The sequence below is a fragment of the Indicator indicator genome, chromosome 1 (assembly GCF_027791375.1).
Source record: "Indicator indicator isolate 239-I01 chromosome 1, UM_Iind_1.1, whole genome shotgun sequence".
NCBI classification, from domain to species: Eukaryota; Metazoa; Chordata; class Aves; order Piciformes; family Indicatoridae; genus Indicator; species Indicator indicator.
This window is the reverse complement of record NC_072010.1, coordinates 8,169,703-8,192,990: the sequence shown is the minus strand read 5'-3', so window position 1 is coordinate 8,192,990 and position 23,288 is coordinate 8,169,703. Positions and strand designations below refer to the sequence as shown.

Sequence of the window (23,288 nt, the reverse complement as noted above, 5' to 3'; positions counted from 1 at the left end):
CAGCTGTGTCAGAGCTAGCAAGGTAGCATCCATATCTTCTAATAACAGGGCATTCATTTCTGAAGCAGAAAAAAAACCCGGTAGGCTGCATGAAGAAGTGGTTTGCATTTGCCAAAAAACTTCCCCAAAGAGCCTTCATAAAGTGAGGGCTTCTGTGCTTTGGTACTGTCATTTTTAGCTTCCCCACATTTTGCTGTGTTTTGGGATTTGTTTCTGGAGAACCCCGTGTGTGGGTATATCATGCAAACATTTTGGTAATGCAAATCACACAACCTTCAGTACATGATTATGGGGGACCTGCTATAGAAGGTGCTATTTGCTGCAGTTTATGGCAAAAGTTATTTTTATTACGTGGATTCACTAAGAGTATACCAGGTGAGATTTTATTTATCTGAAAGCTGATTGCTCTGACATTCTCAAAATAAGATTTATTTTCTTTGTCAAACCTTTTCCCAATTCTATGTTTGTTCTTGGGGCTCCCTGCAGTGCACTTTCAAAGTGAAGGTGTGGGTCTTGGAAGAAATTGCACAGCACAGGAAGGAAATATCATTAGAGTAAGACTTAATTTAATTTCCCAGGGATTTTTGGTCCCACCGTAACCTCTGTATTATCAAGTAAAATACAATACATTGTGTGCTTAGCAGTGAAAACAGATAAGGGCTTCTTGGTCAACATCACTGAGCACTCATTGCCTATCTCAACAGGTTTCTCTGTGCAATCCTGTTGAGTTAGTGAGATACCAGCAGGATCCAACACAGAGGCCAGTTTGGGACTGAGCCTCCAAAAAAGGAGAGAAATTCAGGGCTAATCAGACAACTTAAAGTTGTTTTTGAATGGAGGCTTTCAGGTCCCTTGAGCATGATGAGCTTAAATGCAGTAAAGCATGTTGGATTTGGGAAATGTCCACTCTTGTTGGTTGGTGAAATCCCTTGAGTGGTGGGATCTTGTGTCTTACCTCAAAGCCTGTTCTTTACCCATGTGCATCTGTAAATTTAGGCATGGGTGGCAGAGTAGCTATGGACAGCCTGATGTACTTAATCTCCCTCCTGCACACCAGCAGGAAGAGAGTTGAGGGTAAGCAAGAGCTTGGGTCATTCCAGGATGCTCCTGGAATGCATAGATGACAAATTTCTCCTCCAAATGGTAGAGGAACTAACAGACCTTGTTCTCACCAATAGAGAAAGGCTGGTGACCGATGTGAGGCTCGGGGATAAACTTTTCTGCAGTTATCATGAAGCAATAGAATTTAAGATCCTCAGGGCAACTAGGAGGACGTATCCCAGGCTTACAACCCTGGACTTTAGGCATGAAGACTTTGATTGCTTCAGGGATCTGCTGGCCAAAGTATTGTGGGACAAAGCCCTAGACGGAAGAGACGCCCAGGACAGCTGGTCAATGTTCAAGTGATTCTCCCCCTCTACTCCGCTCTGGTGAGACCCCACCTGGAGTACTGTGTCCAGTTCTGGAGCCCCTACTACAGGAAAGATATGGACGTACTGGAACGTGTCCAGAGAAGGGCCACCAGGATGATCAGAGGGCTGGAGCACCTCTCCTGTGAGGACAGACTGAAAGAGTTGGGGCTGCTCAGTCTGAAGAAGAGAAGGCTCCGAGGAGACCTTATTGTGGCCTTCCAGTACCTTAAGGACCTACAAGAAAGCTGGGGAGGGACTTTTTAGGGTGTTAGGTAATGATAGGACTAGGGGGAATGGAAAAAAATACAAATGGGTAGATTCACTTTGGATGTAAGAAAGAAGTTTTTCACCATGAGGATGGTGAGAGGAGGTGGTAGAAGCCCCATCCCTGGAGGCTTTTAAGGCCAGGCTGGATGGGGCTCTGGGCAACCTGATCTAGAGTGAGGTGTCCCTGCCCATTTAAGGGGGATTGGAACTAGATGATCCTTGAGGTACCTTCCAACCCTAACAATTCTCTGATTCTATCTTACTCAGCCTTTGGCTCCAGGACCTTCTCAGAGGTTCTCTTAAACACAACTATTGAAACACCACTGCTGAAAAGAACACTGGAATAAACTGGTTTCTGAAGTTTTCAAATGCAAGCAGGATTTAAGCACTGAATTATGCTATGGCACAGCAGTTCTCTGGTTCAACCAGAAATCCAGTCCTGAGAATCTGGAAGGTTCAAGCAGCTCAGGAAAAGCCAAGAGCAACATGGATCTGTTTGCCTTCTCCCTTAATCTTATGCTGTAAATAGCAGATATTCATTAGGGATCTGACACCAACACTCTACTGTCACTGATGCATAATGACCAAAACCAGTAGTTCCTAAGTTGGTCTTTCCCCATTAACTTCACCCTGGTGAGGAAGAAAAGACTACTTATTCTTCAGACTTATTCTTTTCTTCTTGACTAGCAGAACCCATGAATCCAGGATACCTCTTGGTTTCTGTCCACTGTCCCCTAACACTTCGCATTTGTGATACCATCTGTTCCCTTCCACATCCTTTTCATCCATTGCCCATATCCACCTGTGCTCCAACATAGGCACCTGCACTAGTTTGCGCGTTCTACGCTTGCCTCACCTCCTCTTTAGGGAGCAACAGGCACAGCTTTGAGTACTCTGCTTGCTGTCTCCTCTTGGTTTTCTCTTTATACATTTTGAATCCTGCCCCATAACCATTCCCTTTTTTCATTTTGTTTCCTCCACAGTCAGTGTTTTCCTCTTTTTCTCTGCATTCTGCTCAGTCCTGCAGCCCAGGAGGCTTCTAAGGTTTTACTAGGGCTGGGTAAGTGAGGGCTCAGTAGGAGCTAGGCATGAAGCAGTGCGTGTTATGTCTAACTGCAAGCTATCTTTTTGGCCAACTATCAGAATAATTGTAAGAGGAAGGTTTGTGTTCCCCTCCCCAGAGCGGTGGGGACACAAACTCCATTAACTTGTCCCTTTCTCTCAACAGCGATTTCCCTAAAAGGGCGTAGGGACAAACAACTTCGAGACCTTTGCCTTTCTGATAAATTTACTTGAAATGAGCTAGCAGATGAGAGAGGAGAGAGAATGATTGCATAAGCTCCCTTTTCCTGGGAAAAAAAAAAAAAAAAAAACTAAACCCACCCCTGCTAAAAATAGTGTTGGGTGGTAATAACTTGGCAGATTAGGAGATGGATCCAAGAGCTTTGCTTTAGGCTCTGATCTGGAGCTTCTTGCCTGTGGCAGGAGTTGGACTACGCCAAAGAACTGTGAGGGCTGCAGCTTGAAGCCTGCATGCACTGCTCTCTGCATTTGGAAGCAATCATTCCTATGTGCTCATTCAGATCTCTCTGTTCTGGTCTCTGGCAGTTTCTCCTACAGCTTGGCTGCTTGATGTCCTCAGGATCATTGAGATTTCCCTGTATGGGTTTGGTGGGTTGGTGTGGATAGTGAGGTTCACATTATTGTACCTTGGAGCCTGCTTCTGGCTCAGTTACCCTCACAACACTCCCACAATGATTTTTCCCTGTCTAAAATACAAAATTACAACTTTAATTACATGTATAGTATTAATGCAATCACTCGTCTTGCAGATTATTTGAAATTAAGTCTCTTACCATACTTAACTTATAGGATATTGCTTTATAAATCTCTCTATAGCTTTCATTAATAGTTGGTTGTGCTTGGTTCCTATTATGTTTTCATCAGTACCTCAGGACACTGTTCAGCATCATACAAGCTACAAATAAAATTATTTAAACCAACAAAAATTTCTTGGATCCTATTACAAACAAGTCTGCAAAACGATGTGATGAATCACACAGAGATTTTGTCCAATTTGATGATTAATTGTACTGTATTTAGACAAATCAGTGCATGCTAGCACATACTTTGTCTCCAAAGCCTGTGGCCCACGGCATTTATGATCTCAAGCTCCGTAAAAGAGCCAAGCAATTTCAAAGTTTATTTTGTTATTCTGAAGCCTCTTAGCCTGTTCTGGCAGAGACCTGAACCAAAAAAATCAAGAACAGGGGTGCAGCTGGTGGAGATGCCTCTAGAGGCTCATATTGCTCAACCTGTCAATTTTGTGTATGAATCTTCAAAGTGTAAATAAATAAAACCAAATGTAGGGGTTTACTGTAACCACGTTTGACTGCATCCCTAGCACAGACTGGCCTTTAATCAACAGCAGATCCTCCAGCCTGTTCTTCCGGCACAATAGTGACAATTTTCTGTTGTTAGCATCCAACAAAAGCCAAGGCCATCAGCTGATCCCTGCTTTGCCTGTGTTCCATTGCAGCTGTGGACAGTCAAAATACTTGGCAGTGCTCTGGGCCCAGGTCATAATTCAATCAAACTCCAAAGAGCACAGAGTGGCTTGCAGCAGTTACCAGCATCCTGTCACAGTGACAAGTCAACTGGTCTCTGTCTTTACTGAGTGTGAAGATAATTTTGCCATCTGAAGCTCAACAGCCTTGCTCAAAGCTTTCCAAGAGTACCGTGCCTTTATGTATGACAATGGCTGCAATCCCCTTGTGTCAAAGCCTTGTCCTGTGCAGCCTCATACCTCAGTGTTGGTTTCTGTCTGCTGCCCCACAACTTTTTCATCACTGTTCAACACCAGTTTTGTGCAGGCTTGGATTTTGGCAACGATCTGACTCATTTCTTTGGTTTGTTGCTTTTTTTAAGCAATGGTTTCCCATGGACTTTCTATCTGTTCTGAGGGAAGTCCAGGCCCTACTAAGCCAAAAGACTAAAGAGCTTTTATATGGGCAGATTTTCATCACCTTCAGGTTGTGCATGGAGATGCTCTTAACCTTTGTTCTGAGTGGTTTCCTTCTGAGAATGAGTCTTTCCTGTGTGGATGAAAACATTGAATCATGATGTCAGTCTGATGCAAATATTGTGAATGCATTCATTTTCTTAATGCTATCCCACCCAGTAATCTTTATCCTCTCCTTGCTCATGGAACAAGTTCCCTTCATAGCACCCAGAAGTTAATAAATGGGGAAAAAAAAGAAATAGAAGAAAAAGAAACAAAAGCTTGAGTTCTGCTGCCATGTCTATGGTTTAGTCTTGCAATTCATTGCACACTGTCTTGTGTTTGTTGACCTGAAGAATCAGGGACCTTAGCTACTATTTCAATCCTTGTTCTCAGGAACAATTAATTATATAGAGCAAAGACTGGTAGCTTGTTAAAGAAGATGCCGCTGATGTTTTCTTTTCTGAGATCCCATAAACAAGTTTGATGAACTCGTTGCTGTGAAGAAGGCTTGTGGAACTTGCAGTTGAGTTTATTGTGTTCTTTATGCTATATACCAAACCCTGAGTAAGCCTGACCATGGCAGTGCCTGTAAATATTAGGTAATGCTGTGCAACTAAATTTCTCCCTTATTGAGCAAGTATCTTTTTCTTCAGAGCCTAGTCCTTCTGGAAGAGTGAGGGAAGAAAAGAAGGAGTCAGGGTTTTTTTGTGGGTTTTGACTCCTGTCAGCTTAGGAGCTTTTGAGATCCTCCCAGAAATGTCTCTATTCCTCCACAGGGACATACAAATATGGTCCTGTCAGTTAGTAAGGGAAACGCATACGAGGCAAAGAGTAGGATCCTTTTGCTTCGCTCAAGTACACAAGTCAACAATCAATGCAGTGCCATCATCTGCTTTGCTCCTCTGTGGCTTTTAACCAAGGTGATAAAGTGGGTAGATATAATTGCTGACTGTTATTCATATATGTTAAGTGTAAAGAGCCTATTAATGGTATAGATGCAAACAGGTAACTGAAATTGTAGCAGCACTGCCTGAAACCACAAGACAAGGCTTTAAGAGGAGCACAGCACTGGCCAAACAAGTTCTGTGTGGATCTTGATGAAGAAAATGCATTGATTGAATTGCATGGCATTGGATTTTGGTTTGATTGCATGTCAGAAGCAGCAGTAGGCCAGAGAAGTGGGGCAAGACAGCACCAAGCGGGTTGCAAACAGCCTGGTAAGTGCTTCTGTGTGGTGCAGCAGACACGCTGGAGGGAAGGGATGCCATCCAGAGGGACCTTGACAGGCTGGAGAGGTGGGCACAAGCCAACCTCAGGAGGTTCAATAAGACCAAGTGCAGGGTCCTACATCTGGGTCAAAGCAATCCCAAGCACAAATCCAGGCTGGGCAGTGACTGGCTGGAAGGCAGCCCTGAGGAGAGGGACTTGGGGGTGTTGGTAGACGAGAAGCTCAACAGGAGCTGTCAATGTGCACTTGCAGCCCAGAAGGCCAACCAGATCCTGGGCTGCATCAAGAGAAGCATGGCCAGCAGGTCAAGGATTCTCCCCCTCTACTCAGCTCTGGTGAGACCCCACCTGGAGTACTGCATCCAGTTCTGGAGCCCCTATTCCAAGAGGAATATGGACATGCTGGAACATGTCCAGAGAAGGGCCACCAGGATGATCAGAGGGCTGGAGCACCTCTCCTATGAGGACAGACTGAGAGAGTTGGGGCTGTTCAGTCTGGAGAAGAGAAGGCTCCGAGGTGACCTTATTGTGGCCTTCCAGGATCTGAAGGAGGCCTACAAGAAAGCTGGGGAGGGACTTTTTAGGCTATCAGGTAGTGATAGGACTAGGGGAAAATGGAATAAAGCTGGAAGTGGGGAGATTTAGGCTGGACTTGAGGAAGAAGTTCTTCCCCATGAGAGTGGTGAGAGCCTGTAATGGGTTGTCCAGGGAGGTGGTTGAGGCTCCATCCCTGGAGGTGTCCAAGGCCAGGCTGGATGAGGCTCTGGCCAGCCTGATGTAGTGTGAGGTGTCCCTGCCCATGGCAGGGGGGTTGGAACTAGATGATCCTTGTGGTCCCTTCCAACCCTGACTGATTCTATGATTCTATGAAGTGCTAAAGTAAAGCTATTAGGGAGAGGGAGGGAGACTTTTGGGTAGAAGAGTAGTGAGGAGAGACTTGGAGCTATTAGGAAAGAAGTTGCATCGCCTTTTTCACTCCTTTCTGTGTTTTGGGAAATGAAGCTCTCTGTAAATAAACAGTAGTGCTATAGAGATAGCACTGCTGGCTCCATCATACACTATTTCTGCTGATAGGGAATTGCTCACAAGGCAGCGTTGCTAACCACAAGGATCTGAAAGGGGAACATTGCTTTGCCTTTTTGAAGAATTAACTGCTCACTGCATGAAAGCATTAAATATTTTTGTTTCCTAGTACCTGAGACATGTTAAAATGTGTTCCTTTCCAAATGTCTAAAAGAAATAAATGAATGTTATTCTAAAAAGCCATCACTAGTGTCTGGCACTGCTTCCTCCGAGCATCAGATGTGTTCTGCCTCTCTTGTCCCTGGCTTCTTCTAAAATGAGCCCTGCAGTTCTCGGATTGACTTCATTGTGAGTCCTTCAAAATACCATCAGGATGGCTGGTACTGAGCACCACAGCCAGATCCTTCCCATGGTTCACATGGTATGCTGTGTAGCTTTCTGATTCCTGGAGTACATCTGTGAACTCAGCCAGAACAAATTCAGAATGAAAAATAAAATATCCCTGCCTTAGAGATTACAAAAGATCTTGTGAGGTGTAGGTGAATATATCCAATGCCTTGGACAGATTCTGCAAGGATGGTCTACAATCTGCAAGGTCCTGCACCCATGTTTGGGCAGCTTGACTTGATTTGCTAAAATCCAGGTAGAAATGTTGTCTCAGTGACAAATTAAGGAGTTGTAACACTACCTGACTTTTCCTGAAACCTTACAAGTGTACTAAGTGGCACAATAAAATCTAGTCTGACTTCCACCTTAACTAAAGGCAGCTACAGTGAAATCTGTGATGTTAATGGATCAGATAGGAGACTGGAGCCCTAAATGCCAGCTTGTTCCACACAGTGCCCATGTTATGTGACTTGATAAAAGATACTTACTTTTTTAGTGGTTTATTTTAACTAAATCATTTTTATTGAGTCCCAAGAGAGATTAAAGTAGAAGTGCCTTATTGTCTTTTTGTTTCTCTAAAGTAATTTATCAAACATAAGCCCAAGAGAGTTGGAGAGGGCATGGTGATAAAGGCAGCATCTGTTGTGTTGCATTCCCTCTTCAGAATGCTTAGGTTGCATCTTTTCCTCAGGAAAATCAAGTTAATTGGTTTTATTGATGCTTGTTTCTTATTTACTGATGGATGTTTCTTATTTACTACTGGTCCACATAGACCAGCCTGTCCTTTTCAGTATTCAGGGCTCTACCTTGTTGTCCTCAAAGGCACAAAATAAGCTTTTGCGCCTATTAACTCTCCTATAAGCTGTGTACCTGGGAGAGAAACTGGCTACTGCTCTTCCCTGTTCAGTCAGCAGCAAACCTTTTCCTGAGTTCAGTATGAGGAGCTTGTCTATTCCTTCTGCCTGCCTTGCAGAAGGGATTTTAGGGAAGATTAACCCTCTGTTAACTGTGGACCTCTTACTTCAACAAGCTAGCCATCTTACCTCTGTGGGTAACTTTTGTCATCAGTGGGTAGAGCATGACTGTCCTGGTGACCATAAAAAAATTCACACGTTTATCTGTTAATCTGAATTTGACTTACCCTGAATCTAAAGTCTGATGTGTGTCTGTTTCCCTTTGCATATTCTTAAAAACACAGTGAATTTGCTGAACTGCATGTCAGAGTTAGTTGTTTCATACTTGGCCTAAAAATGGGCTTCTAGCTCACCACTACCAGGATCCCTTTCTGAATGTTTGAACACCTAATGGAGTCCACAGAGCCTCAAGCATGTTCAGAAATATTGCCCAGATGGATGCCTAAGGCACTGGAGACTTGTGTTTTATTGAAACTGGGTGCTTGGCTCTTGGATTCAAGGCTTGCCCACTTCCTGATGTGTTTTTTTTTCAGTAAGAGATGCCATAGATTTTGCTTGGAGTAAAGTACAGAGCAGTTCTTGTAAATAGTTGAGACTGTTTACAAAGGTCTGGGGTGATAGGACAAGGGGCAATGGCTTCAAACTAGAAAAGAGCAGATTTAGATTGGATGTTAGGAACAGGTTCTTTACTATGAGGGGTGGTAGAACACTGGAACAGGTTGCTCAGGGAGGTGGTTGAGTCACCATCCCTGGAGATATTCAAGGTGAGGCTCAACAGGGCTCTGGACAGCCTGATCTAGTTGAGGATGCCCCTGCTGACTGCAGAGGGGGTTGGACTGGATGACTTTCAGAGGTCCCTTCCAACACAGACCATTCTATGATTCTATGATTCATCCGAATTACTCCATGGGTGTGACAGTGGAGATAAGCAGCTATGACTAAGGATATGGTTGGAAGGGAGAATGAATGTGTGTCATAGCCACTTTGTGTACAGGAAATGATCCACAGAAGCCAGCACACACTGGTTAACAACAAATAAACATGATATTAAGGAACAGAACACAAATTTTGAGAGAGTTGCCCCTGCATGCTTGATTCTCAGTCACCTACCTATCTAGCTAAGCCAAGCCAGTCCTTCCTCACCACAGCCAAGACATGCTGTGGTGATGATCGCTGTAAGAGCCCTTCTCCCAAGTAACATGGTGAGAGCAGTGATCAGATTTTGGAAGACCCAGGCTGAACTCTTTCTACTGCTACAAACCAACCCATTGTCCTCCCAAGACAACAGTCAGAGTCAGAAGCTCTTCAGAGGCAGTGGGTATCTGCCCTTTCCACTATGTATGAGACAACTAGCAATTCATCAAACCACAGGGCTGATGCTGTGTAGATAGTCTGGTTTCAGGGTCTCCTGTGAGCCCTGGATGTTTTTCAAAGGTTAAATAAATAGCTGGTGGATTCCTTTCATCACTGAAGAGATGTGATTGTATGAGACACGCAGCTAGACACTTAAATCGTAGGTGTCTTTATTATGGATGGAAAATGTTGCATTAAAACAGTAGCATTCTTTTTTAAAGCATGTGATACTTGATGTATCTGCAGTGGTGTTAACTAATTTGTGCTCTTAGTTCATGGTTAATAGGTATTTTCTAAACGTAGATGGCAGCAGTATGGTGTCCCCATTTTATGAAGATTAACATCTGTGAGTACTGCCTCTGAGACAGGCCACATGTATGTGATTAGTCTGTTGGTTACTGAGCAGTTTTAAGGAATTATGCTGAATAATGAGCCATTACTACTTTTTTTTTTCTTTCGGATCTTTCTGTGTGATTGCAGCTTGATCAGTGCTGAAGTCAGCAATTTATTTTTCTTCTTTTCGAAGTAAAGGGCTTTTTCATTAGGACTCCCACAGTTAACATTGGGAAAATATCTGCCCCCCCCCTAGAAGAGTCATGTGAGAAAAGTCCTTGCTATAGGAAATAGCTCAATTATGTTTTATTATTCAGCACTCATGTGGACTTACAATGGAAGTTGTTTTAAAGCTTTCTCTACCCACTATTTCACATCAGAACCTCAAACCATGATCTGATCTGAACTTACCTAGGTTGAGCAATAGGAGAGAGATGTCAGCAGCAAAAATGTGTTTCTGCATTGTTCTGGCTGATGCTAATCACTGGCACAACTGCAGTTTTAATGAGCAGGAAAATGGGGGTCTCCACCTGCCAAGAGGAGTCCTTGAGTTAGAGCCCTTGGTGTCTGCAATTAGAGAGTACTGTGAGAAACATAATTTCCCCTGAGACAGATACAGAGGATGTTGTTTCTTTGGGTCTAGGACTCCCTGAAAGGAGCTTTAAAAACTCCCAAAATGTCTAAGCAGAGATCAGTTAATGGGAATAACATTATGCTGGGTATTGGAAGAATACCTGTTAAGGATACTGTTTTTATTAGTAACAGCAAAGAGGAGAAATGTAGGCCACAGGTCTAAAACATACTCCAAGAATTCTGTCTTCCAGTTCCTAATTTTATTAAAAAGAAGGCATTTTCATTTAAAACTGGAAGGCCTTTGTGTTGAGAAGTGATCAGCCTTAGTACAATCAGGTATACTATTGTCCATGCAAATACTTCATACTGAGTTTTCATCCAAACATTTAATTTTCTGTTGCACTGCTCATACTTTTTGGTGTTTTTCATTTGGTGAACGGGTCAGAAAAACAGTATTGCAAGGTCAGGTTTGACTTGGTCAAAGCAAATGCCGTGGCAAATACTGATCTAATTGCATCCAGTTGGAGCTCTGTTGACTAGAGATGGCACCTGCAATGTCCACAAACACTATTGGCATTGGTACCTGGGTAAGAAGGATCATGCTTTCAGTGAACTGCCAGCAGTAAGCTTTCCAGGAAAGAATGTGTAACAAGGTTTAACGTAAAAACATCACACACACTGCATTTATCAGAATTATTTTAACTATGAGGCCTTTCTGCACTAAAACAGAGTTTGCTTCCTGAAGCAAGGATGTTTTACAAGGGTGAAATGTGCAACATCAGTTGCTGTTGCCCGAAGTTACTATTAAAGATCTTGAGCCTTGGGGTTTTAAAATGAGAACTAAACTTGTTATTAGCAGTCCCCTGGGGTCTCCTTTCCATGACAGTGAACAGTCTGGCTTTGTGCTCAGTAGCTCATTTCCCTGCATTTTCCAAGTTTCACCTGTTTTACTTTATCTTCGAGTTACTGATTTTATGACAAAGCTTCTTTTTCCTCTTTTTTTTCCCTATTCTCAGGGGGTTGTTTATCAGCATCCATGATAAAGGCCATATTGCAACAATGCTAAACTCTTGGCCTGAAGAAAATATCAAGGTATGTGGCATGTCATCTGTGAACTGGGAAATTATAGAGAGTTGGATGGAAAATGGGATATGAATGGAACTGTTTGGCATCATTTGCAGAACTGCCTATTTAGAAGGATAAGAAAGAAATACTGCCTTCCTCAGAGAGTTTCCTGGCTAGTGGCTGGACTTCAGAGACACTGTCATTTGTGTATGGCATCAAAAACATCTTTTTCAAAGGTAGCTGGACCTTGGGCAATAAAAAGAGGGTGAATGATAATAAATATGTACAGAGTACAGGCCCTAACAAAGAAGAAAGATGCGTGTGTTGAAGAATTCTGTGGCTAACTTGAGACTTGTTAGATGTACCAAAGCTCTTTAAGATGCAACCGGCTTGCTTGTAGGACTTCTTCCCAAATCCAGTGAGTCATGCAGCATCCAGAACACTAGCAACTCAGCAAATAATGTTTGATATCCAGCAGCTGAAAATATTACTGATGCTCCACCCAAAAAGTGATCTGGTGAAGTGTTTTTCCCTAAAGCTCGGAGCTGGGGAAGTCCCTGGCATGAAATAAAGTCAACGCTTAAGACAGGTGTTGCTAGTCACCTCCTTCCATTGGTCTGAAACTGCATGTGCCTGGAATTTCCTTGGCTCTTGACAGAGCTTGGTCCTCTATCAGTTAGCTGTTTCTTCCAGGAACAAAGGTTTGGCAGCTGAGAAAATCTTGCAAGCATTTTCCATTTCTAAAGGAAAAAAAAAGGGAATTGAATATGTTTTCAGAAAAAGTAATGATATTGCTATAACCTTGTCTCTAGAACCATGGAGAACAGATGCAAACTAGATATTTTGTCCTTGTTCTGTCCAAAGAAGTCAGTATTTCCATTTGTTTCTGACTCAGGACTGTGAGCAGAGCTCATTATGGCAAATCAAGATGTTTTTGCAGGTGGGAAAACTGGCACAAAAAGATTAGAGACTGTTGTTGAAACAGCCCCCTCTGGCATCCAGAAGAGACCCTATACAGGGGGGGCAGTGGTCCATGTAAGAGATTCAGACTATCTACTTTCCATGTCTACCAGACTACAAAGGCATCTAATTTCATGAGTATCGCTGTTTTGGACCACAAGGTCCACACAGACTTCTCCATGCCTGAACTGGTAGGCACTGGAACACTTGAGGTTTTGAGATAAGTAAGGAGACACCCGGACTGCACCTAAGTCTCTGGAGGGACCTAATTTTTTTAAAAGTCCTGGATCACAATGAACACCAACAAGAGTAAGTCCTGTCAAAGACAGTGAAAAAAATACTTGGAGATGCTGCCCCACCTTATGCTTTGTGGCTTCTAATACTTTGTGGCAACAGCATTTACTATGGAAATGGGAGATCTCTGTTGTAGGCCTGGATGCTGTGTCTGGAGGGGCTAGAAGGTTGCTCTGCTTAGCTTAGCAGAACTTCAGCCAAGCTCCAATGTGCCCCACCTCCACCCCTCCTGTTGAAGCTGGGCTGCTCTGGAAGAATCAAAGTGCTGGAAGAATGAGTGAGAAGAAGCTGCTTCTGAGCATACTCATGAGAGTGTGACTATGCCCCTCTTTCAGGGTCACTAATGAATTCTGCCATGAAGAAACATTGAACAGATGTTGATAGCCCTCACTGATGCACCCCTTGCTAATTTCCTCCCTGGTTCCTTAATCTCGTACTCCTTTCTGTGTGAAGGCCCAATTAGAGCAGGAGGAATGGCGATAATCATACAAGGTAGTGTCATGGTAGGCTGTCATTCTGGGCAACAACAGCTGTGGGTTCAAACCATCTTTCAATGAAAGTCATGCAGAAAGTGCATCTTCCATTCCTAGACAGGTCTGCTGCCCTGCAAGCTCCTGGGCTGGCCCTCCTAGATTCCTGCCTTCCCCCGCTCCGTCCTTCCATAGGATGTTCACCCTGAAGAGTGCCCTCAGCAACTTGAATCCCTGTCAGGATTATTGCTATGCAAGGCTCTTCAGACTCACCCTTCAATGTAGCATTTCCTGCTGGTGCACTTGGGACACAGTTTCAGTTCATCCTAGAAAGGCTGACCTCGTGCAGTCAGTGCAGAGAAGTGGGAATGCCAGCAGCAGACACTTGCATCTGCATTGCCTCAGTAACTTGGAGATTGGTGTAGTCCTCTGGGTCACTGCTGGACCAGATGTCTCCTACTTAGGAGCTGCAAAACTGAACTAGTTACATACAGCCTGTGTCCAGGATCATCTCAGTTAGTCTCAGCTGCCTGAAGACTTGGTGCCTAATCTCAGTATTTCTGCAGTGATCAATAAAGAGGGAGATGAGCATGTTCAAAGAGAAGTAGCCCTTTTATCCCTTCCCAAAACAGCTGCTGGAGGGAGGAGTTGCACTCTGGATGTTTCTGTCTCTCATCATCAGCTAACAAATTTCTGTTAGAAACCAGTTAAAAGATGACCTTGAGCTGCACACCTAACCTTTAGCCACAGACTTGACTGGAATCATCAAGAAAATTTGTAGCACAGCTGGAAGTGGCAAACAAGGTCCTAGTTGTTAAACCAGTGGTTCAGTTTGAAGGGTCTGTCCTGCTCAGCTGGAGATTAAAGGACTGTTTGTTGGGTTCTGATCACATGAACATGAGCAATTAAAACAGAATTTCCATATGCTTGTTTATCAAGTACTCTCTGAACCTTTGTGCCTTTTTTTTTTTTTCCCCATAGTTTTTTACATCCTAAGAGCTACAAACAAATGTGAGTCCAGTTTCTACTTTCTGGTACAGACAGTAATGGATGTCTCTTGTGCTGTATTTTCTGTTCTCCTGTATTTTTCAGTATTATCTTGGGTAGCTTTGGTACCCATAGAGTTCCACACATCTAAACTGAAGAAGTTTTCTCTCTGGGTACATATGTGGTATTGAGAAACTTTTAGGCTTGCCTGAGAACACTTACTCGTTTGGATGAAAGGGGATCTGTGCTCCAGACAAATTCTTGCTTCATTAGAACTTAATTTAAAAATTAAAAAATTCTCTGCATAGTTGGGATTTTAACTCTTTTTTCATATAATTTGCATCAGTTTCAGAATGAATCTCCAGCAGTGTATGTGCTTGCTGCTTTCCCTATTCCCAGTACTGCCTTCCAGTCCCAATCGCATCCTCTGGGTGTGGTAAAGGAGTGAGCTCACACCCAGAAACAGAGCCCACCCAAAAAGAGACTTTCCAATCACTGACACTTCACATTGACTCAGAAGGAAAAACAAACAGGAAAATGTTCAAAATGTTAAAAAACAGAGGTGGGTAAGTGTATCACAAGCATGGCTGAATTTCTTTTGGTGGAAGTTGTCCAGCCTTTAGCCTAAGGACAGGTGTGTAGTCCTTTTAGTTTTAATAGATTTTTAACTGAAGGATCACTTTTAGGAATTTTAACTCCTAGTGACCAAAAAAAAAAAAAATGGCAACAGCACAACAACAAATAATCTACATGTAGGAGAACCATTCAAAAATAATCCCTATTACATGTTGCTTGTCACTGTTATGTTCATTACACTCCTGGAATGTGTCATGGCTCAAACTGCTGGAGAGGTTTTTTGCTAGAGGGCCAAGTTGTTGTAAAAGGCAAAATAGATAATGCATCCTCTGTATCCGTAGTTTCTCCTCAGGCTTATTCCTGAGCGATGCAGTGTAATGGAATTCTGCTGTGCCCTGACAAGCAATGGTTTAGGTTGAGGGAGAAAATAGCCTTGAGATCTGTAAATAGCTTATGTTGAATAAGGAAATATGATTCTTCCTGAAATAGGAAAGTACTGCAAGAGGTTTATTCCATTCCTAGACAACTAAATCCTTCTCCATCACAGGAATAAACTAATGCATCTTTATTATATTCCCCTCCTCAAGGAAGTACCTTTATTGAGTTAGCTTCTAATCTCCTAACATACATCCATGTCTTATGTCCTACGTTTAACCTTAGCTTTGCAGATCAGCAAATAAAGAACTTCTCTGCAGTCTTCTCCTTTGAAATCCAATCTAGACTGTGCACTTCAGTCCCCCACAGTCTGATAAACCATCTGATGTGAGCTCACTGTTCTCCGAAGTGCTGGGACAGTGCTAAAAGTTGAAGTTGAGTATTGTACTTACAACTTTTTTCCCACAGTGGGACTGGAATCCAGTATATTCCTGTTCTTACTGGATTTCAGAACTGCCCCAAAAAGTGCCTGAGCCTGGGGACAAAACCAGCAAACAGAGTAAACTCAAAATGGAGAATTTTAGTCAGATCTGCTTGGTGGTTTGCCTTCTAAGGTCTCAGGGATATACTCTGTGGGTTGAAGAGCTCAGCTTCAGGCTCCCAGTTTGGACAACAGGAAGCAGGCTTTTATTTTCTTTCTTGTCACAAAGAAATGGGAAAAAACCTAAAATTACGGAACAGAGATTTCAGTGAGGGTAGCACATTACAGTATTGCTGGAATGAAAAAGGCCAGCTGCACAGAGTTAAATTGCAATTGTTTAACTCTAAAGTGGATGGAATAAAAGGTCTGGTATTAAACACATAGTTTAATATCACAGGCCATGCTGCTCCTGTCTACCTGCCTTAATATCCAGGCCATGATGGCTTCTGTCTACCTGCCTTGGCAGTCAGTGGGACCAGAGGCAAAGGCACCTATTTGTAATGAGTTTTGTTTTGATTACTTCATGGTGGCTACTCTGCAACAATATGAAGACATGAGCTTGTTACTCCCACAGGTGCAATTCATTCACTTTTTTACAAAGCTCTTTTTCCAGAAAAGGATGCACAATAAAGCCATGCTGGTCGGGCTCTGCTACAAGTGAATTGAAGTATTGGCAAGTAGAGCTGCTGGTGTCTCACACTATGAGCAGCTGTCCATCAACCATATTTTCTCTACGCCCAAATGCTGACATCTCTCTGTCACCAACAGCTGATTACCATGGTGTCATGTAGAAGGAGCAAATATCCACTGCACAATGCAGCTGCAAAATTACATTGGTGTGAAGACAGTGGAGCTGGTTTTGATTCTAGGGCTTTGGGCAACATCATGAAACATTCTCTTTTGATCCTCCTAGGCTATCGTGGTGACAGATGGAGAGAGGATTCTCGGCTTAGGAGATCTGGGAAGTTACGGCATGGGTATCCCAGTGGGGAAGCTTGCCTTGTACACAGCTTGCGGTGGAGTTCACCCACAACAATGTCTTCCTGTCCTGCTGGATGTTGGCACAGACAATGAGGTAAGACTCATGTTTTCCCATAAATCTGTCAGAGGGCAGAAGGGATTGAGATTAGTGCTTATCTGAGCCAGTTCCCTAAAAGTGGTTGCAAAGCCAGAGACGTCCAAGATGAGACGATGGCTAGACCAGCACTGCAGGGATGTGGGCAAGGTTCATTCCTATTTGATGCTCAAGAAACTTGCTCTGAACTGAAATAAATACTAAATAGCTGCATGGTCCCCTGGTGAGAAGTCTCAAAGCGTTGCCAGTTGGAGCTGAAGGTTCAGCTCCACCCTTTGGCATAGCAAGGTGAGCTGAAAGATTTTGTACAGGAAATCCCAGATTTATTCTTCCTCTGGTAATTATGAGAAAGCAGGCAGATAGTTGTGTCTGCAGAGACACAGAGACTTTATTCCAGAAAATGGAGAATCCCTGGTGGGTGGTTTGGGAATGATTAATTTCAGTGTTTTGTCAGATTGCACACTTTACTGCACATGATAACCAGACAAGAGGGCTCCATCTGTTTGCAGATATTTGCCTTATGACTCTGGCTCAGAAAGGCCAAAGTGCAACATTCTAGCAATGCCAGAATGGACATCTGTGAGGAATTCCTTTTTAAAATGAGTATCCTATAGTTATTTGTGATGGCCTCGTCCATTTCTATAAAATGTACTTGTGCCTCACTTGACCCCAAGTACACCAAACACGTGTTTCTTGAGAGAAATAACACACCTGGGGCATAAGAGCTTTGAGTTTGTGTCTGAAGACAAAATAGTACTGACATTTTCAGACATCCCTATGCTCACTGGAAAGCTAAATTTTTATGTTCCATTTTCACTCCAGCTCCAAGTGTTTCACACTTGGAACACTTTAAAAGAATAAAAGCAAAATCAGCAAAATCCCAGATGACATCTGGGATGATATTCCCAATTACCTCTTGTGTCTCTGGTCCCAGGATTATTTTATCCCTTTAATACAGAGGCCTCTCATGGACTGGTGGAATATAGGGTGTGCTCAGCCTGATCCATGGTCTTCCCTAGACAGTGGGAACTGTTTGGTTTGGACCCTCTAAGGCTAAAGCAAGACATAAATCTCAGTCTCTCACTTCATGGAATTTCCAATCAATAGAACATTGTACTTTGACTCTTTCATCTCTTCTGTCACCTTCATCTCTTCCTACTCTTCTATGCTGGTCTGCATACCACTGAGTGTGTGCATGCTCTGAGCCCTCCAGCTGCAACTCCCCTCCAGAGGAACTTGGGTGTAAGTCCTTCCCTTCCTGCAAGAAGCTTCTGACCATGCGTGACCATTTCTATCTCAGTGTCCAGGGGACATTAAAATGCAAAGTAGCACATATGATCTTTAGGCATCTCCAAGAGCCACTTTTCTTCTGCAATTTCTACATCTGGGATTAAGATACAGCAGTTGCTGTTTTCCAGCAATATGAACAATATATTTCCTCACAGTATAAATAATTGGTTTGAATGGCTTTCTCATCTGCATGAACCCACCTCAACTGAACCTTAATGTCAAGGATTAGGGCTGGGCTGACCACTAAATGAGTGACAGATGCTTTCTATTAATCCCTCTCCCTTCCCAAAGGGAAGAGAAAGGGAACAGAGAGAGCAAGTTATGAACTGGGAGCTAAAACTAATGAAAATAATAACAACAAAATGAAATGTATTAAAATATATACAAAACCAATATCAGGCCCAAGCCTCTTGATGGCAATGAGTCACCATCACCACTGATGCTGTGGCAGGCACTGGGGAAGTTACAGACTCAGCAGCAGGTAGGGACTGGATTCAGGAACTCAGGGGTCAGGATCAAAGGCAGAATGGACAGAGTCCTCCTTGGATGCCAGCCATTGACCCTTGTGATTGCTCAGCTTATACCAAATACAACATCCATGCAATGGAGTACCTTGTTGGTCAGTTTAGGGTGACTTGTCCTTCCGCCTTTTACTTCTGCACTCCCAAAACACTACACAAGGTCTGCACACCAATCCTTGGTGCTAACTCTAAACATGGAGCATTATCACTAGAAGCAGATGCTGTCTGTGAAAACAAGCCATCAAGTGCAGCTCTTTAGAAGAGACAGAGCTGAAAAGTAGTCATCAAACAGAACTTCTGTTCTAGGTCAAACCAGGACACCTAAGGATTTCCTAGGACCATTGTGCCTCTTGATTAAACTTGTTTATCAGTGCAGAAATAAGACACCTCTTTTAGGCACTCAGCCTGTTCATCTCAGTTTATCAATCTATGATGAGCCTAGAGTGACTGTGTTGCTAACAGAGGAACCTCAGGTCAAATGGAGTAAATGTATCAGCCAAGTTATATTCTTAGCGTCAGTTCCCAGCCTTTCTGACAGCTCATAATACTTTGTATACTCTTTCAACAAATTAGTCTTTTCTGAGCTTGTAATTTCTCAGCTTGCTATGAGAGAACTTTGTAGTCCATGACCCAGCCTCAGAGCACATGCTGCTATAGGAGCAATCAGGGAAGTCCTGCAAATGGGTTTGCTTTGTGCTTCATGGCCCTGAAGAGTTAATGTGTCAAACTCAGAGGAAAACCTCTTTCATCTTTCTTTCTACAGGAAGACAGCTGTGGCTATAAAAACAGATGTAATTTTGGCATACACGACAATATTCAGGGCCCACGTGGCAGCAGGACAATAGGTGTGAGAAGGCTCATCTCCTTGTCATGTGAATGATTCAGTTCCTGAAATTGGAAGGGAAGTAGAGTTGCTTTGCAGTGACTCATGGAGGTGCTGGCCCACCTGTCTCCTGCCACTGTTTGTCCTGTAATTTTCCCCAAATTATGTCCTATTTCCATGCTGACACAATCCTTTTGAGGTGGCTTAGGGATCCTGACTGATTGAACCAAACCTGGCCTGGTTTTATTTTCCTAACAGGAGATAGAAAAGAAACTAATCTGTTGTATGAAAATACCTTGCCTTGACACCTACACATAACTGAGGGGAGTGATAGATAGGTGCAGGGTTTGGGAATATTTTGGCATTTGATCACTGGTTGTGGTCAACTCTGGCCTGTCACTTAAAGGCCTAAATGACACCTGTCAAGTTACTTCAGTCAATCTTCATTTCTCAAAGTGCTGTTTATGGTCAACAGCTTTTCTGGTAACCTTAGTGCTGAATGAACAGTAAACACTTCCAATATAAGTTTAATTCACTAGGCATGAGGCACTTTCTCAGGAAGTCTTGGTAGACCTATTTCACTACCCGAAGAGGACCTACAGGAAGGATGGGGAGAGTCCGTTTACAAAGGCCTGCAGTGACAGGATGAGGGGCAATGGCTTTAAGGTGGAGAAGAGCAGATTTAGATCGGATGTTAGGAACAAGTTCTTTACTATGAGAGTAGTGGAACACGGGAACAGGTTGACCAGGGAGGTGGTTGAAGCCCCTTCCCTGGAGATATTCAAGATGAGGCTCAACAAGGCACTGGGCAACCTGGTCTAGTTGGGGATGTCCCTGCTGACTGCGGGGAGGTTGGACTAGATGACCTTTGGAGGTCCCTTCTGGCCCGCAGCATTCTATGATTCTATGATTCTGGAGATGGAGAGTTCCATGTCCTATGGCAGCCAAGAAGCATGACATCCCTCTGACCTTATTTACACAACAAGATAGTGCATAGATCCTTATGGAAACACTCAGCTCAGGAAGAGCTGCATAGTAAGTACAATTGATACAACCACAACAGACAAACATTTTGGATAGGCTGGGACATAAATCTCTGTCCGTCCATGGAAGAGAAGATGTCAACAGAATTGCTTTGTGTCCTAGGCTCTCCTGAGTGATCCACTCTATATTGGATTGAAACACAAGAGGGTTCGTGGGAAACAGTACGACGAACTGATTGATGAGTTTATGCAGGCAGTTACCAACAAGTAAGTGGGATTATGTACATGGCTTCTCTGGGCTGCTTCCATTTAAGAACAAACATTGCAACTCATGAAATAAATGTTAGTATAATTGATCATCCAAGCAAAGAAAGGGCATTTAAATGCAAGTCTCCTGGGTGGTCTACAAATTACTCTTTGTGCTTAAGCACTCTGTGTCAAAAATATTTGTCTTCAGAGAACTGAAATGGAACTGATTATTTATAAGCATTTCCTGTCCATGTAGGCCAGAGGTGTCAAATGTATGCCCTGTGGGATGTATCTGGCCTCCATCATGCATTTATGAGCCTCATTCAGCAGGGGCAGAATCTAAACTTTGGTTTGTTTATATTTTTTAAGGGAAATTCCTGTCTTTCACCACTGTGAAGGAGATCATCTAACTGGAAATGGCATGTTACTCCACACACTGATGTCTGTGTGAGTCTGCAGACTGCCTGGCTATTGCTTTGTTAAGAATAGGAGCTTCCTTGCTGACATTTAAGTCTGCCAGTGAATGAGAAGGCCAGGATTATAAGCATTGTCTTTTTAATGGTGAGACAGACAGTGCGTATTTCCATTCTTACACACTATCTGGGAGTGAGTAAGAAGGCCTCTGATGTAGCAGAGAGGAACAGAGTCACAACCTTAGCTCTGTTATGTGCAGCTCATGCACAGCATTGAGTTCATCTTTCTGAAAAAAAAAATATTAATATCTCCATGACTATCTGGAGAGGTTACTATAAGAATGAAAGTAAGAACAACTGTTAAAGAAAAAAAATAATAATATTAAAGCCCCAAGCTCCTAAGTTGTTTTTGCTGTCTTTGCTACAGCAGATGATATTGATAGAGTAGCAGAGAGCTCAGCCTGTATGTGATTAACAGGCTGCTGCCTGCCTTTTCTTCACAGCTGAAGGAGTTATGTTAGATCTTCCCTCTTTCTGTGTCTCCATCTGGTTGCATGTACGTGTGTGTTCCTTCATGAATGGAAGGGAGTGGGTGGTACGTTTGTCATCATCTCACAGTTCATCCTGTATCCCTTGAGGCAGGAGCCATCACATCCAGTGTCTAAGGACAACACTTATCCATCCACTGAGGAGCATGTCTTTACATATGGTTTGACTGCCCAAATGGCTAGGAAATAGGGACTGAAATGGTGAAGATCCAGCATGTCCTTCAGTCACAGCTGATCAACCAAGTTTTGAGAGGAATGAGTGTGTCATGGAGAATTTCAGCAGCTGTTGATGTGGTGGCTCTGTGCAGCAATGCTGCTAATACAGGAGTGTCTCCTTTGCTGTTCAGCAGCATAGTGTAGACATGTCCTGTACAATGACCAGAAAGTACATCAACCCACCCAGCTGCAGGTGCCTACTTACTGTTATAGCTCCTGTGTCTGTGGGTATGAACACAATAACACTGCCTTGCCTGTTGGATCAAAATACTCAAGGATGAGTGCAGAGAAGATAATTTTGTATTTGGCCTCTGGTTTGTCCTTTATATTTGATAGGAAAGCCTGATTGAAGTGGCAGTTGTTTATGGTGTAGTATTATGTTAGAAACTTGGGAGTTTTCTTGGGGGGAAGGATTTCATGGAAGCTAGAAAATGGGTAAAACACAGCTAGGAATCACAAGAGGCTCTACAAGTAGAAAAGATTTAAGAGATGTCAGAGCTGATTTGCAGGGGTTGTGTTTGTTTTGATTGTAGTCACTAACTAATACTTCAAGGAAACGGTCCTACTTTGTTCTGCCCAGGACACCACAGGGATATTGCAGTGTTGGTGTTGATGATAGAATGGGAACAGTAGAATGAGAATGCAGATGATGGTTTCAGCCACCACAAATTTGGCTCTGAGATTTATGCTTGTGGTGTTAAATGCAAAGCTCATGGCACCCACTAGTCCTGCGATGTCAGTGACAGTGCCAGAGAGACAATTTGCCTTTTCTGTGCTTGATGCCGAAGAGGAAGGGTTGGCTGTTATTTTCCTGTGTTTAGTTTACATGAGCTAGTCTCTGTATTGAAGGGAGAAGACACTCAGTCATGAAACAATGAACTCTTATCTTGTGAGGAGGTGATGTCATGTCTAATGTTTTCATCCAAGTAGTGGGAATCAAGTTCCTGGGGCCCCTGTCCCAGCTTTTTATATTTCTCTTAGCCATGATAAATTCTTGAACACAGATAACCCTGAAAAAGTATTTTTACAAAGCGGGGCTGGGAAATTCTACTTTGCACTTCTCTGTTTGCATCTGTAAAGTATTTGGAGATCCTTGAGGGAAAGGAGCTATTACCATATGATATGATCTTGACCACCAACATACTTTAAAGCGTTGTTGGAGTGTGCTCCTCTCTGAGCTCTGGGCTGGTGAATAATCCTGCTATCAGCCTGGGTTTGACAAACTTACATGAAAGAGGTTCATTTATTCTCAAATTTCCACTGGAATGACTGGATGCAACCCAGTAGGAGCTCTCACTTCTGTTAAGAAAGGAAGCAGAAATTGTTCAGAAGGTCAAGAACATGCTGCTTTATTGTAGCCTGCTTCCACGTGTGACAAAACCTGTGAGTACAGACTGCTGTGATCTTCAGTCTGCTGTGGTTTCTTATGCAAGTCTATGATGCCACATCCAAATTCAGTTCTTTGTTGA

General features: G+C 43.1%; 1 protein-coding gene across 1 annotated transcript in view; it reads left to right on the top strand.

The window, feature by feature from the left end:
- ME3 (malic enzyme 3) overlaps positions 1-23,288 on the top strand; it is a 141,976-nt gene that overhangs the window by 85,191 nt on the left and 33,497 nt on the right. Inside the window, exons 4-6 of the mRNA XM_054381086.1 lie at positions 11,510-11,585; positions 16,615-16,776; positions 20,557-20,660. Coding sequence (XP_054237061.1) covers positions 11,510-11,585; positions 16,615-16,776; positions 20,557-20,660 — 342 coding nt within the window. The remainder of the gene's footprint in view (positions 1-11,509; positions 11,586-16,614; positions 16,777-20,556; positions 20,661-23,288) is intronic.